The sequence below is a fragment of the Pseudophryne corroboree genome, chromosome 3 (genome assembly GCF_028390025.1).
Source record: "Pseudophryne corroboree isolate aPseCor3 chromosome 3, aPseCor3.hap2, whole genome shotgun sequence".
NCBI lineage: Eukaryota > Metazoa > Chordata > Amphibia > Anura > Myobatrachidae > Pseudophryne > Pseudophryne corroboree.
In genome coordinates, this window is record NC_086446.1 from 283,305,110 (window position 1) to 283,319,629 (window position 14,520).

The 14,520-nt window shown below is 43.1% G+C and overlaps 1 protein-coding gene across 4 annotated transcripts in view; it reads left to right on the forward strand.

Annotated features, from left to right (window-relative positions):
* MYT1 (myelin transcription factor 1) overlaps positions 1–14,520 on the forward strand; it is an 81,372-nt gene that overhangs the window by 21,081 nt on the left and 45,771 nt on the right. For all 4 annotated transcript variants that reach the window (XM_063959214.1, XM_063959216.1, XM_063959217.1 and 1 more), the window contains exons 2-3: positions 1,320–1,420; positions 14,300–14,351. In XM_063959214.1, coding sequence (XP_063815284.1) covers positions 14,300–14,351 — 52 coding nt within the window. In that variant the 5' untranslated portion in view covers positions 1,320–1,420. The remainder of the gene's footprint in view (positions 1–1,319; positions 1,421–14,299; positions 14,352–14,520) is intronic.

Genomic DNA, 14,520 nt, shown 5'->3' on the forward strand with positions numbered 1-14,520 from the left:
TTGCTATGCAAAAATCAATAATAACAAAAGCATGAGACAAGATAATATTTGATACTGGAGCAAAGATTTGAACATCGCAGCCAGTTGCTGTTAAACAGACGATACATTTCCGCCTGGTATGAGCGGAGATATCCTGGCACCTATCAATCACTAGCACTTATGTTTGTGAACAGCAAAAAAACACAATTAGCATTTAAAGCCTTGCTGACTGGCATGTTGTGATATCTTGCCACACGACAAAACACTTGATGTCATAAGAACAGTAATAGGAGAGAGAAGGCGTCTGGAGTTGGATGGAGGAAAATGCCATTTTTACTGCAGGCGAGATTCATTACAGTGAATGCAAAAGAGGGAGTGACAGAGGAGAGCAGGAGTATAATAGCTGTGCCCCCACCCCCCAGCTGCACTATGATCCATCAGGTTTTATAAATGCAGCTGTGGAAGATTTGTGGGCAAGCAAATCACAGTGCAGAATTCAGTATTCATTACATCCAAGCCCCCAGCATCAAGCAACCCCCAACAACACCACTCAAGTGTCACTCTACATCATGAATCTGTCCTTATACCCTTTTTATTTAAATCCCAAAATGTGCGGATGTATGACGCTATGTCTCGCACCTGGCTTTTTCCTCTTTCGTAAAGGGTTCGGAGTGCTCTTGTTAAATAAATCATACCAGCAGTAAAACATAATAAAACATTTCACATTGTACTGTAGGAGCAGATATTATACCTAGGCAGAGCAGTAACCACATAGGACCGTATTGGAGAAGAAACTTCAACATCCCAGTTTTTTATGATTGTAAAAAGAAAATGATGCTGATGCTTTGTTTTTATATACTAATGTTTACAGAAATCTGTAACACTCTATATAGTCCTAAAAAATGTTGTCTGAAAAATTATGGCAATAAGCTTGATTCATGTTTGAAAGTAAAGCAAAAAAATCAAGTAACTTTGTGTATGGAACAAACCATGTTGCTATGCAAGGGGAGCAAATGCATTTTTATTTTTTCTGTGTAGGGTAACTGGCTGCTTTTGCATGTAGCCCACACATGTTTGCTTAATTTTTACACTGCAATTTACATTTCAGTCTGAACACACTCCACCCAAATCTAAATCTCTCTGCACGTGTTACATCTGCCCCACCTGCAGTGCAACATGGTTTTGCCCAGTTGCTTGCTTTTTTGCTTTACTTATAAACATGAATCAGGCCCAATATGCAGATATTTCACAGGAAAGCAAATGAGGGGGGGATGAGAATATATAACTTTAGATTCATGTCTCTCTACATACTAATATTTTGTTCTTTTTGGTTCCCCCAGAAAATGAATTTCGAGGTGAGCTGCTGAACCAAAGGTGGACCCGTGGCGATAAAATTAACAGCTGTCCCAAAAAACAAAGATTAACCAGCACCAAGTCCAAGGTGAGGGCAAAAATCACAACTTTTGGGGCAGTGCAAGTGGCATCGCAGAAACATATCTGCCCACTGGCAGATCAGCTCCTGCGCATTTAAAAAAAACACACGTAGATTTATAAACAAAATTGACTTTGAATTAGGCCCTTTGGTGGTCATTCCGAGTTGATCGCTCGCTAGCAGTTTTTAGCAGCCGTGCAAACGCTATGCCGCCGCCCACTGGGAGTGTATTTTAGCTTAGCAGAAGTGCGAACGAAAGGATCGCAGAGCGGCTACAAAATATTTTTGTGCAGTTTCAGAGTAGCTTCAAACCTACTCAGCGCTTGCGATCACTTCAGACCATTCAGTTCCTGATTTGACGTCACAGACACTCCCTGCATTCACCAGCCACGCCTGCGTTTTTCCTGTCACGCCTGTGTTTTTCCGAACACTCCCTGAAAACGGTCAGTTGACACCCAGAAACACCCACTTCATGTCAATCACTCTGCGGCTGCCTGTGCGACTGAAAAGCATCGCTACACCCTGTGCAAAACGTCTTTGTTCGTTGTAATAGTACACCACGCGTGCGCATTGTGCCGTATACGCATGCGCAGAAGTGCCGTTTTTTTGCCTCATCGCTGCACAGCGAACGAATGCAGCTGGCGATCAACTCGGAATGACCCCCTTAATGCTGGAGATTCCTCTGATATATCCTGCATTAAAGGGTTGATGAATAGCACCAAACTTAAAAGTTATGGAAATTATGTGGCAACTACACATTCTACATGGTTTTCAGAATATAATAACTTAATAGATAGACATAAGAAAAAATCATCCACTATGCTTATTCCATAACAGAAATAGTGCTAAAATAAACTATTATTGGTCTCTATGTATAACCAGAAATGTAAAATAATTTTAGAACCAAGCTAAAAGGTATGTAGTCTCTATGTCAGCTTTCACAATGCCGACACTGATATATGTCAATGAAAGTCTTTGTGCTTGATTTGCTTACAGACAGATGATACAGTTGTTTCCAAAGTTGTTGATCACAGATGGCACTATTAATATTTTAGAAATGTATTACATGTATAGATCAGTTCCGTGCTGTGAATGTGGAAGAGGGATACAACTAGTGATGTGCACCGGACATTTTTCGGGTTTTGTGTTTTGGTTTTGGATTCGGTTCCACGGCCGTGTTTTGGATTCGGACGCGTTTTGGCAAAACCTCACCGAAATTTTTTTGTCGGATTCGGGGGTGTTTTGGATTCGGGTGTTTTTTTCAAAAAACCCTAAAAAACAGCTTAAATCATAGAATTTGGGGGTCATTTTGATCCCATAGTATTATTAACCTCAATAACCATAATTTCCACTCATATCCAGTCTATTCTGAACACCTCACACCTCACAATATTATTTTTAGTCCTAAAATTTGCACCGAGGTCGCTGGATGGCTAAGCTAAGCTAAACAAGTGGCAGACACAAACACCTGGCCCATCTAGGAGTGGCACTGCAGTGTCAGGCAGGATGGCACTTCAAAAAAATTGTCCCCAAACAGCACATGATGCAAAGAAAAAAAGAGGCACACCAAGGTTGCTGTGTGACTAAGCTAAGCGACACAAGTGGCCGACACAAACACCTGGCCCATCTAGGAGTGGCACTGCAGTGTCAGGCAGGATGGCACTTCAAAAAAATAGTCCCCAAACAGCACATGATGCAAAGAAAAAAAGAGGCGCAATGAGGTAGCTGTGTGACTAAGCTAAGCGACCCAAGTGGCCGACACAAACACTTGGCCCATCTAGGAGTGGCACTGCAGTGTCAGGCAGGATGGCACTTCAAAAAAATTGTCCCCAAACAGCACATGATGCAAAGAAAAATGAAAGAAAAAAGAGGTGCAAGATGGAATTGTCCTTGGGCCCTCCCACCCTCCCTTATGTTGTATAAACAGGACATGCACACTTTAACGAACCCATCATTTCAGCGACAAGGTCTGCCACACGACTGTGACTGAAATGACTGGTTGGTTTGGGCCCCTACCAAAAAAGAAGCAATCAATCTCTCCTTGCACAAACTGGCTCTACAGAGGCAAGATGTCCACCTCATCATCATCCTCCGATTCCTCACCCCTTTCACTGTGTACATCCCCCTCCTCACAGATTATTAATTCGTCCCCACTGGAATCCACCATCTCAGATCCCTGTGTACTGGAGGCAATTGCTGGTGAATGTCTCCAAGGAGGAATTGATTATAATTCATTTTGATGAACATCATCTTCTCCACATTTTCTGGAAGTAACCTCGTACGCCGATTGCTGACAAGGTGAGCGGCTGCACTAAACACTCTTTTGGAGTACACACTGGAGGGAGGGCAACTTAGGTAGAATAAAGCCAGTTTGTGCAAGGGCCTCCAAATTGCCTCTTTTTCCTGCCAGTATACGTACGGACTATCTGACGTGCCTACTTGGATGCGGTCACTCATATAATCCTCCACCATTCTTTCAATGGTGACAGAATCATATGCAGTGACAGTAGACGACATGTCAGTAATCGTTGCCAGGTCCTTCAGTCCGGAACAGATGTCAGCACTCGCTCCAGACTGCCCTACATCACCGCCAGCGGGTGGGCTCGGAATTCTTAGCCTTTTCCTCGCACCCCCCAGTTGCGGGAGAATGTGAAGGAGGAGCTGTTGATGGGTCACGTTCCACTTGACTTGACAATTTTCTCACCAGCAGGTCTTTGAACCTCTGCAGACTTGTGTCTGCCGGAAAGAGAGATACAACGTAGGTTTTAAATCTAGGATCGAGCACGGTGGCCAAAATGTAGTGCTCTGATTTCAACAGATTGACCACCCGTGAATCCTGGTTAAGCGAATGAAGGGCTCCATCCACAAGTCCCACATGCCTAGCGGAATCGCTCTGTTTTAGCTCCTCCTTCAATGTCTCCAGCTTCTTCTGCAAAAGCCTGATGAGGGGAATGACCTGACTCAGGCTGGCAGTGTCTGAACTGACTTCACGTGTGGCAAGTTCAAAGGGTTGCAGAACCTTGCACAACGTTGAAATTATTCTCCACTGTGCTTGAGTCAGGTGCATTCCCCCTCCTTTGCCTATATCGTGGGCAGATGTATAGGCTTGAATGGCCTTTTGCTGCTCCTCCATCCTCTGAAGCATATAGAGGGTTGAATTCCACCTCGTTACCACCTCTTGCTTCAGATGATGGCAGGGCAGGTTCAGGAATGTTAGCTGGTGCTCCAGTCTTCGGCACGCGGTGGCTGAATGCCGAAAGTGGCCCGCAATTCTTCGTGCCACCGACAGCATCTCTTGCACTCCCCTGTCGTTTTTTAAATAATTCTGCACCACCAAATTCAATGTATGTGCAAAACATGGGACGTGCTGGAATTTGCCCAGATGTAATGCACGCACAATATTGGTGGCGTTGTCCGATGTCACAAATCCCCAGGAGAGTCCATTTGGGGTAAGTCATTCCGCGATGATGTTCCTCAGTTTCCGTAAGAGGTTGTCAGCTGTGTGCCTCTTCTGGAAAGCGGTGATACAAAGCATAGCCTGCCTAGGAACGAGTTGGCGTTTGCGAGATGCTGCTACTGGTGCCGCCGCTGCTGTTCTTGCTGCGGGAGGCAATACATCTACCCAGTGGGCTGTCACAGTCATATAGTCAATGAGTCTGCCCTGCTCCACTTGTCCACATGTCCGTGGTTAAGTGGACATTGGGCACAACTGCATTTTTTAGGACACTGGTGACTCTTTTTCTGACATCTGTGTACATTTTCGGTATCGCCTGCAGGACTATTGGCTTTCCTGTGTAAGGAGGAAATTGACACTGAGGGAGTTGGTGGTGTGGTTTGCAGGAGCTTGGTTACAAGAGGAAGGGATTTAGTGGTCAGTGGACTGCTTCCGCTGTCATCCAAAGTTTTTGAACTTGTCACTGACTTATGATGAATGCGCTGCAGGTGACGTATAAGGAAGGATGTTCCGAGGTGGTTAACGTCCTTACCCCTACTTATTACAGCTTGACAAAGGCAACACACGGCTTGACACCTGTTGTCCGCATTTGTGTTGAAATAATTCCACACCGAAGAGCTGATTTTTTTTGTATTTTGACCAGGCATGTCAATGGCCATATTCGTCCCACGGACAACAGGTGTCTCCCCGGGTGCCTGACTTAAACAAACCACCTCACCATCAGAATCCTCCTTGTCAATTTCCTCCCCAGCGCCAGCAACACCCATATCCTCATCCTGGTGTACTTCAACACTGACATCTTCAATTTGACTATCAGGAACTGGACTGCGGGTGCTACTTCCAGCACTTGCAGGGGGCGTGCAAATGGTGGAAGGCGCAAGTTCTTCCCGTCCAGTGTTGGGAAGGTCAGGCATCGCAACCGACACAATTGGACTCTCCTTGGGGATTTGTGATTTAGAAGAACGCACAGTTCTTTGCTGTGCTTTTGCCAGCTTAAGTCTTTTCATTTTTCTAGCGAGAGGGTGAGTGCTTCCATCCTCATGTGAATCTGAACCACTAGCCATGAACATAGGCCAGGGCCTCAGCCGTTCCTTGCCACTCCGTGTCGTAAATGGCATATTGGCAAGTTTACGCTTCTCATCAGACGCTTTCAATTTTGATTTTTGGGTCATTTTACTGAACTTTTGTTTTTTGGATTTGACATGCTCTGTACTATGACATTGGGCATCGGCCTTGGCAGACGACGTTGCTGGCATTTCATCATCTCGGCCATGACTAGTGGCAGCAGCTTCAGCACGAGGTGGAAGTGGATCTTGATCTTTCCCTATTTTAACCTCCACATTTTTGTTCTCCATTTTTTAATGTGTGGAATTATATGCCAGTATCAATAGCAATGGCCTACTACTATATACACTGTGCACAACTGAAATGCACCACAGGTATAGAATGTAGATGGATAGTATACTTGACGACACAGAGGTAGGTACAGCAGTGGCCTTCCGTACCGTACTGCTATATATACTGGTGGTCACTGTGTCAGCAAACTGCAAAACTAAAATGCACCACAGGTATAGAATGTAGATGGATAGTATACTTGACGACACAGAGGTAGGTACAGCAGTGGCCTTCCGTACCGTACTGCTATATATACTGGTGGTCACTGTGTCAGCAATCTGCACAACTGAAATTCACCACAGGTATAGAATGTAGATGGATAGTATACTTGACGACACAGAGGTAGGTACAGCAGTGGCCTTCCGTACCGTACTGCTATATATACTGGTGGTCACTGTCAGCAAACTGCAAAACTAAAATGCACCACAGATATAGAATGTAGATGGATAGTATACTTGACGACACAGAGGTAGGTACAGCAGTGGCCTTCCGTACCGTACTGCTATATATACTGGTGGTCACTGTGTCAGCAAACTGCACAACTGAAATGCACCACAGGTATAGAATCTAGATGGATAGTATACTTGATGACACAGAGGTAGGTACAGCAGTGGCCTTCCTTACCGTATTGCAATATATACTGGTGGTCACTGTCAGCAAACTGCAAAACTAAAATGCACCACAGGTATAGAATGTAGATGGATAGTATACTTGACGACATAGAGGTAGGTACAGCAGTGGCCTTCCGTACCGTACTGCTATATATACTGGTGGCCACTGTGTCAGCAAACTGCAAAACTAAAATGCACCACAGGTATAGAATGTAGATGGATAGTATACTTGACGACACAGAGGTAGGTACAGCAGTGGCCTTCCGTACCATACTGCTATATATACTGGTGGTCACTGTGTCAGCAAACTGCACAACTGAAATGCACCACAGGTATAGAATCTAGATGGATAGTATACTTGACAACACAGAGGTAGGTACAGCAGTGGCCAACTGTACCGTAATGCTATATATTATATACTGGTGGTCAGCAAACTGTGCAAAACTTAAATGCACCACAGGTATGGATGGATAGTATACTTGACGACACAGAGGTAGGTACAGCAGTGGCCTTCTGTACCGTACTCCTATATATTATATACTGGTGGTCAGCAAAATTATGCACTGTACTCCTACTATATACTACACAATGCAGCACAGATATGGAGTGTTTTTCAGGCAGACAACCTATACTGGTGGTCACTGGTCAGCAAAACTCTGCACTGTACTCCTCCTATATAATATTATACTGGTGGTCCCCAGTCCCCACAATAAAGCAGTGTGAGCACAGATATATGCAGCACACTGAGCACAGATATGGAGTGTTTTTCAGGCAGACAACGTATACTGGTGGTCACTGTCAGCAAAACTCTGCACTGTACTCCTCCTATATAATACAGCTGCTCCCCAGTCCCCACAATTAAGCAGTGTGAGCACAGATATATGCAGCACACTGAGCACAGATAAGGAGCGTTTTTTTCAGGCAGGGAACGGATAAAACTGGTGGTCACTGGTCAGCAAAACTCTGCACTGTACTCCTCCTATATAATACAGCTGCTCCCCAGTCCCCACAATTAAGCAGTGTGAGCACAGATATATGCAGCACACTGAGCACAGATAAGGAGCGTTTTTTTCAGGCAGGGAACGGATAAAACTGGTGGTCACTGATCAGCAAAACTCTGCACTGTACTCCTCCTATATTAATATACAGCTGCTCCCCAGTCCCCACAATTAAGATATAAGCAAGCACAAATATTTGCATCAACAATTAATAAACGGAGAGGACGCCAGCCACGTCCTCTCCCTAACATTTCCAATGCACGAGTGAAAATGACGGCGACGCGCGGCTGCTTATATAGAATCCGAATCTCGCGAGAATCCGACAGCGGGATGATGACGTTCGGGCGCGCTCGGGTTAACCGAGCCATACGGGAGAATCCGAGTATGCCTCGGACCCGTGTAAAATGGGTGAAGTTCGGGGGGGTTCGGTTTCCGAGGAACCGAACCCGCCCGCTCATCACTAGATACAACACACGAAGGCATGTTTATTATTATGCAGAAAATGCAAATGTAGTTCTGTGGCACAAATTTTGCACTTGGATTGAAGAGCAGAAATGCAGTGTCTGTGGCTGTGCAAAAGTTTGACTGTGTCATGGAATACCTTGCTGGATTTGGGGCGTTAGGAGCGCAAGTCGGGCATTTTTATATATATATATATATATATATATATATATAGTGGAGAAGGGGCATTTAGTTGAATCTTCCCTGCTATAATGCTTACATCCTCAGCGTAGATTGGGCCTGGAACACATTTTACACCCTGCGACAAGAATGAGGCTAAAAGGAGCACCATTTGAGGAGAAACTATAAAACATATATGGGAGGGCGGATGGGACTATAAAACATAAACGTTGGTGGGGGAGGGGCTAGAGTATGTGTTGAGCCTTGTAGTGACTATATAACTTATTCTATAATGCACTTTCTCACGAGGAGCCACTGAACTGGCAAATTGACCATGAGCCTTGGAAGACAAAAAGTAAAAATAAAAACAATTGTGGAGACCTTTGTTTATGTGAACACTGAACCATATTTTGTTTCAGTGTTATAGCACATTCCATGTGGCTAAAGTAGCACTTTAAAGAGACAGGATATAGTTGTGTGTATGTGAATCAGCTTTCTCTAGTAAAGACCTTGTGAAACACGTATGAATGCACACACGTACACACAAGTGTCACGGGGAACGAGGCAGCAGCGGAATCCTTTGTGTCAACTGATCAGGATGTGACTGCTGTTGACTTGTCTTCTGAATGAAGCTGACAATGGGTCGCTGTCAGGGACATTTAAATGAAGCAGCAGGAAGGACACCCCCACAGGGAATACTATAAAAATAAACCAAATTTGAACATTTCAGATCCATTGCACAAGTAGATTTTAAACAATCTGCTTTTAGAACAATAAAACGGATTAGTGAAAAAGTTAACCCATGTTTAGAAACATGAGTGTTTTACAAAATCTATTAGTACTTGGGACTTTGATTAATATTATCATAAGGATATAAAATATATGTCTATATACTTTGCAGCCATGGATCCACATGTACTTATTTCCCAGTTTAATAAAATCAATCAATCAATCAATCAATCAATCAATCTGTATTTACTTAAAAATAACATTAATTGTGTTAAAAAATAGATCTCTCTCAGGTCTCAAATGTATTTTGTTAATTCTGTAGCCTCAAACAAAAATCTGAAGTTTTGGCTAAACATGTACCTTGTATTTTGTGGTGTTTGGATATAACAATATTATTTTTGTGATGTTAGTATTTAAAAAAAAATGTGTTTTTTTTTGTATATTTTAGTTATATTATATGTATTGATAAAAATGTTATTTCCATTTATCATACATATTGTAACTTTTTAATTAAAGTGAATGGTATTCTATCAACAAGTGACATGAGGCCACTTAGTAAAATGGGTGGTATAAGAGCAGTGGGCTATCACTGGCTGCAGAGAGGGCAAATGGATTCTGAGGCCATTATGGCCAATTGCCCAAGGCCCCCCGTCAAAGTAGCACAATGCATCTATTATTGAGGTAAAGGAGCTGGGCAGGAATTAATGATTAATGAACTTAGCAGCTTAAGGATAATCAAATTTGTGTCTGTGTGTAAGGGTTTAGCCTGAGGGAGGGCTACAAGTTGTGGGTGATCTTAGCCCGTGGACCACCACGATCTGTCCGCACATATAAAACATATATTTTGTTGTTTAACTACAGTCTCCCTTGTTCAGAATACAAGTCACTATAATTATGTAACATATATTACTACTTACTAATAAGGATCTCTCTGTAAAGTCCGATATGTGTGAGCTTTATGTACCCATTCCTCAGTAGCTATATGGGTAGTGACGACAGGAGCAGATGATGCAGATGGGTAGTGTTCTGCTGCACTCATATACACAATAATTACAAAGCACTTCTCTCCCCAGGATTTTTTTTTCCCAGGAAATGAAACAGCCCAGAGAACATCCAAATAGAATATATTAAATGAACGCTTTCTACTCTGCAAATACATACAAAGCAGCAGTTCACTGGCTGTGCCCTGGAGAGAGTAATATGGAGACACTTCTAATCAGTGTTAGAAAGCTTGCTTAAATTCTCTCTTGGTTGGCTGTGCTATAATCCTGCTTGTCTCTTATAACAGCTCATTTATTTACAAAATGAGCCCTAGGGTATATAAAATGTAATGTAAATCAATTTATTTTATATAACGTCTTTACTAGATGTTCATACCTCCCAACCATCCCCAATTTCAGCGACACAATCCCGATTTTGGTGGGACGATCTAAGGGATCCCTCTGAAATTGGGGGTTGGGTGGGTGGTGTTACGGGTGGCTATCCACATCTTGCTCTTACTTGTAAACCATTTTTCACAGTAGCCTATCTTCAGTTCTGTTAATTTCCCTTTTTCTTCTTCTTATTTTCTTCCTTGATACTCTTGAAACTCCCAAATATTTGCCCTTTTAAGATCATGAGGTAAATGTAATAGGGTCTGACTTTGGAAAATGTGTGAGTTTAGTGCTAAAACTCACACATTTTGCTGAACTCACAATTGTAATAGGGTGCAGGAACATGCGAACTCGCATGTTTGCTACAATCCCAAAACTCGCAATGGCAAAACTCACATCCAGATGTTTTGCCATTGCACACATACAACTCAGGTATTGTAAAAGGGTGCAAGTTTATAACTTGCACCTACTGAAAAAAACATTACCAAAACTTGCAAAAACTATAGACCAGCTTCTGGCTGGCGAGTTTGACAGAAGCATGCGCCGATCAGTGAGATCCGTGCATGCTTCTGTTTGCGCAAATTAAGAAAGAATTAAAAAGTAAAAAAAAAAATGATGTGTGACCGCCCCAAATGCATAACAAGCACTGGGCTCTTTGAGCAGGTGCTGGTTGAAAAAAATACAGGTGGAAAATTGACTGAGGTCTCCCTGTATTTTAACAACCAGCACTGGACTCTTGGATCAGTTCTGGTTTCAAAAATATGGGTGAAAAAAAAAAGTAGGGGGCCCCTATATTTTTTAAACCAGCACTGGGCTCCACTAGCCAGGGAGATAATGCCACAGCCGGGGGACAATAAAGGGGCCTCCCCCCTCCAGAGCACCCAAGGCCAGGGCTGAAGCCTGATGCTATCCCTGCAACCTGTGGCCGGTGGGTGCCGAGTTAATATTGTCTTTTACAGGTGGAACCACAGATACCAACAAGCCTTCCCCGAATGCTGGTACTTTGAGAGCAACAAGTACCAGCATGTGGAGCATTATCAGCCCACTGGTACCTGTAGCCCCCCTGTAAAATAAATATTAAAATAAAGACAGTACACACACACCGTAGATAGTACAAGTTTATTAAACACTCTTGCATACTCACACTCACATACATGCTCACACTCACACATACTTACCTACAATCTCCAGTTGCACTTTGGCCTTCTTTTCCAGTAGAAATCTACGGTAGCTATAAAAAAAAAAAAAAAAACATACTCACCTATTCCTGTGTAGATCAGGGGTTAAAAAAATAAAAAATGCAAATCCGAACCACCGGACATGTAGAAGGGTATGTGTCACTAGGAAACCTGTGAGTCAATCAGCTTGCAGATCCTGAGGAGCTCCGCGCTGATATTCTGTGTGGGGCTGGCCTGTCACTCAGAGTTCTCTCCATAGTCTATAATGGAGAGAAATCTAGCCTCAGTGCTGGTTGTTAAAATACAGGGGGGCTTCAGTCAATTTTTCCCCTGTATTTTTCAACCAGGACCAGCTCAAGGCTAGTTGTGTTTTCAACTTTTTAACTTTTTCTTAATTTTCATAGACAGAAGCATGCACAGTTCTCACTGATCTACTGATCTGTGCATGCTACTGTCAAACTAGCATAATGTAATGAAACTCACATTACAATGTGTGAATTTTCATACGAAAAAACTCGTACACAATCGCCAATGATTAATAGCCTTGAACTTAGAAACTTGCAGGCTATTACATTGATTCAGTTTTGGCACAAACTTGCACCGTTTAATGTAGAAAAGGTGCGTGTTTGTCCCACACAAAAAACTTGGACCCTATTACATTTACCCCTATCTGTCTAACCATCCAAATAGTTGTCTGTTTGGAAAGAAAATCTGCCAAAGTATGGGAGCAAATAATAGTCGACCTTTTGGCTCCAAAATGCAGCAAAACGCTGAACTGGGAACTGCGTTTCAGATTCATGTGTGGCAGTAATGTGGCTGTGCCATCACTGATCAATATACAATAAGGGCTGAGCTCAGACAGGGCTGGATTTGTGGTAAGGACATGCAGACTGTGTTGGCAAAACTTAAGCGGTGGTACCCGCTCTTTCATCATCTCAGATTATTATCATTTATTATAAAGCACAGATCTTTTACTCACCGTTGATCATTGAAGAAGATCATTACATAAAGCAGACGTTAAAGATGGCTCTGCCCGAATGAAGTGGTGTAGGGACTAGAGGTGTAGCTAGGTACCATGGTGCACATAGCAAGGGTATTTTTTGACGCCCCCTCTTTTGTACTGAATTGCGTGCATGTTACATTTGAAAATAAAAAAAATAAAAAAAATCAAATTGGTGACAGGGCCAGTTCTAGACCTTGTGGATCTCAGGGCAAAAGTTTCATTTGTGCGGCCCCATGCTTAAAATAGGGACAGTGCGCTCCAAAGGCGTGCAACAAAAATATAGGGTTATGGCTTCATGGGGAAGGGACGTGGCCACAGAATAGTACCAATTCAGATTATACCGCACAGTATTGTCAGTTATTCACATTACACCACAGTAGTACCCTTATACACTTTACCCAACACAGTAGAGCCTCTTATACACGTTACACCACACAGTAGAGCCCCTTATACAGGTTACAAAACACAGTAGAGACACTCATACATGTTATGCCACTGTAGAGCCGTTTTTACACATTACACTACAGTAGAGCCGTTTTTACAAGTTACACTACAGTAGAGCCGTTAATACACGTTACATCACAGTAGAGCTGCTTGTACACGTTATGCCACAGTAGAGTCGCTTATATAAGTTACTGTGCAGCTTCTAATGCAGAGAGAGGTGCTGCAGCAGCAGCAGCTGCTGGAACAGAGAGAGGTGCTGCAGCAGCCAGGGCAGAGAGTGGTGTAGCAGGATAGAAGTTACCCTGCTGCACACTGCAAGCAGACAGTGAGACATATTAAGAGGGCGGCAGAGCTATGGCATGTGCTGGCTGTCAGTGTCTCCTGCTATCGCCTCTGGCCTGCCCTGTTCCCTACCTAGTCTCCGAATCCATCGGTGCGTCTCCTCTTTCTGCTCTGCGGCTGCCTGTCCAGTGGCCCACAGTATAGCATACGGGGGGGAGGTGTTGGCAGGCAGCTGCGCACCCTCAAATGTTTAGGTGCCCAGAGCTCGCGCTCCACTAGAGCCACCCTCGCCACACCCCTGGGAGACCAATTGATACATAAAGTAGCAGATTAATAATAATAGTAGTAGTTGTAATAGAGAAGGATTATCAGTCATCGATATTTAAGCAAGCACTGGTGGCTACCATTTTTGTGTGTCCAATGGTGGGGGTGGGCGGCTTTGGTTGCAGGTCTGATTGAGGCAAAGTAACCATTTTAAAAAAAAAAAGTGTTTACCTAGTCTAGCCCAGTAATACTCTTAAGTATTTCCCCTCTGGTAAATTCCACAATCGTCAGATTTTCAGTGCAGGTTTGCTTATAAATATATATTAATATGAGTGAACCCTTAGAAGCTAAGTGCTGTCTTCATGGAGATGACAGGTAGACTGTAACTCATCTGAGGTTCTGCAAAGAAGGATTTTACATTACTCTTCAATTCTATTGCTGCTGCTCCAATTTAGCACATGTATTACTGTATCTTAAGTTATGCCTCATTATTAAAATTCTTCTATAATATTTCCCGGAAATCTCTTTCATTTCAGATGAATGTAGAGAATGACGACAAAAGGACTCGCACACGATCCAAAATCAGAGGTAAGGGCTCATTTTCCTTTCAGATATCTCAATCACATCACACAATATTAGATTCATTCACAAAATGCACCAGCAGAATACACTGATTTATAATTAATGCAATGTGAACTTTGGAAAGCTCCTAATTATATACAAAGATCCGTGTACAGAGTGCCGGCGGCAGAGAGAA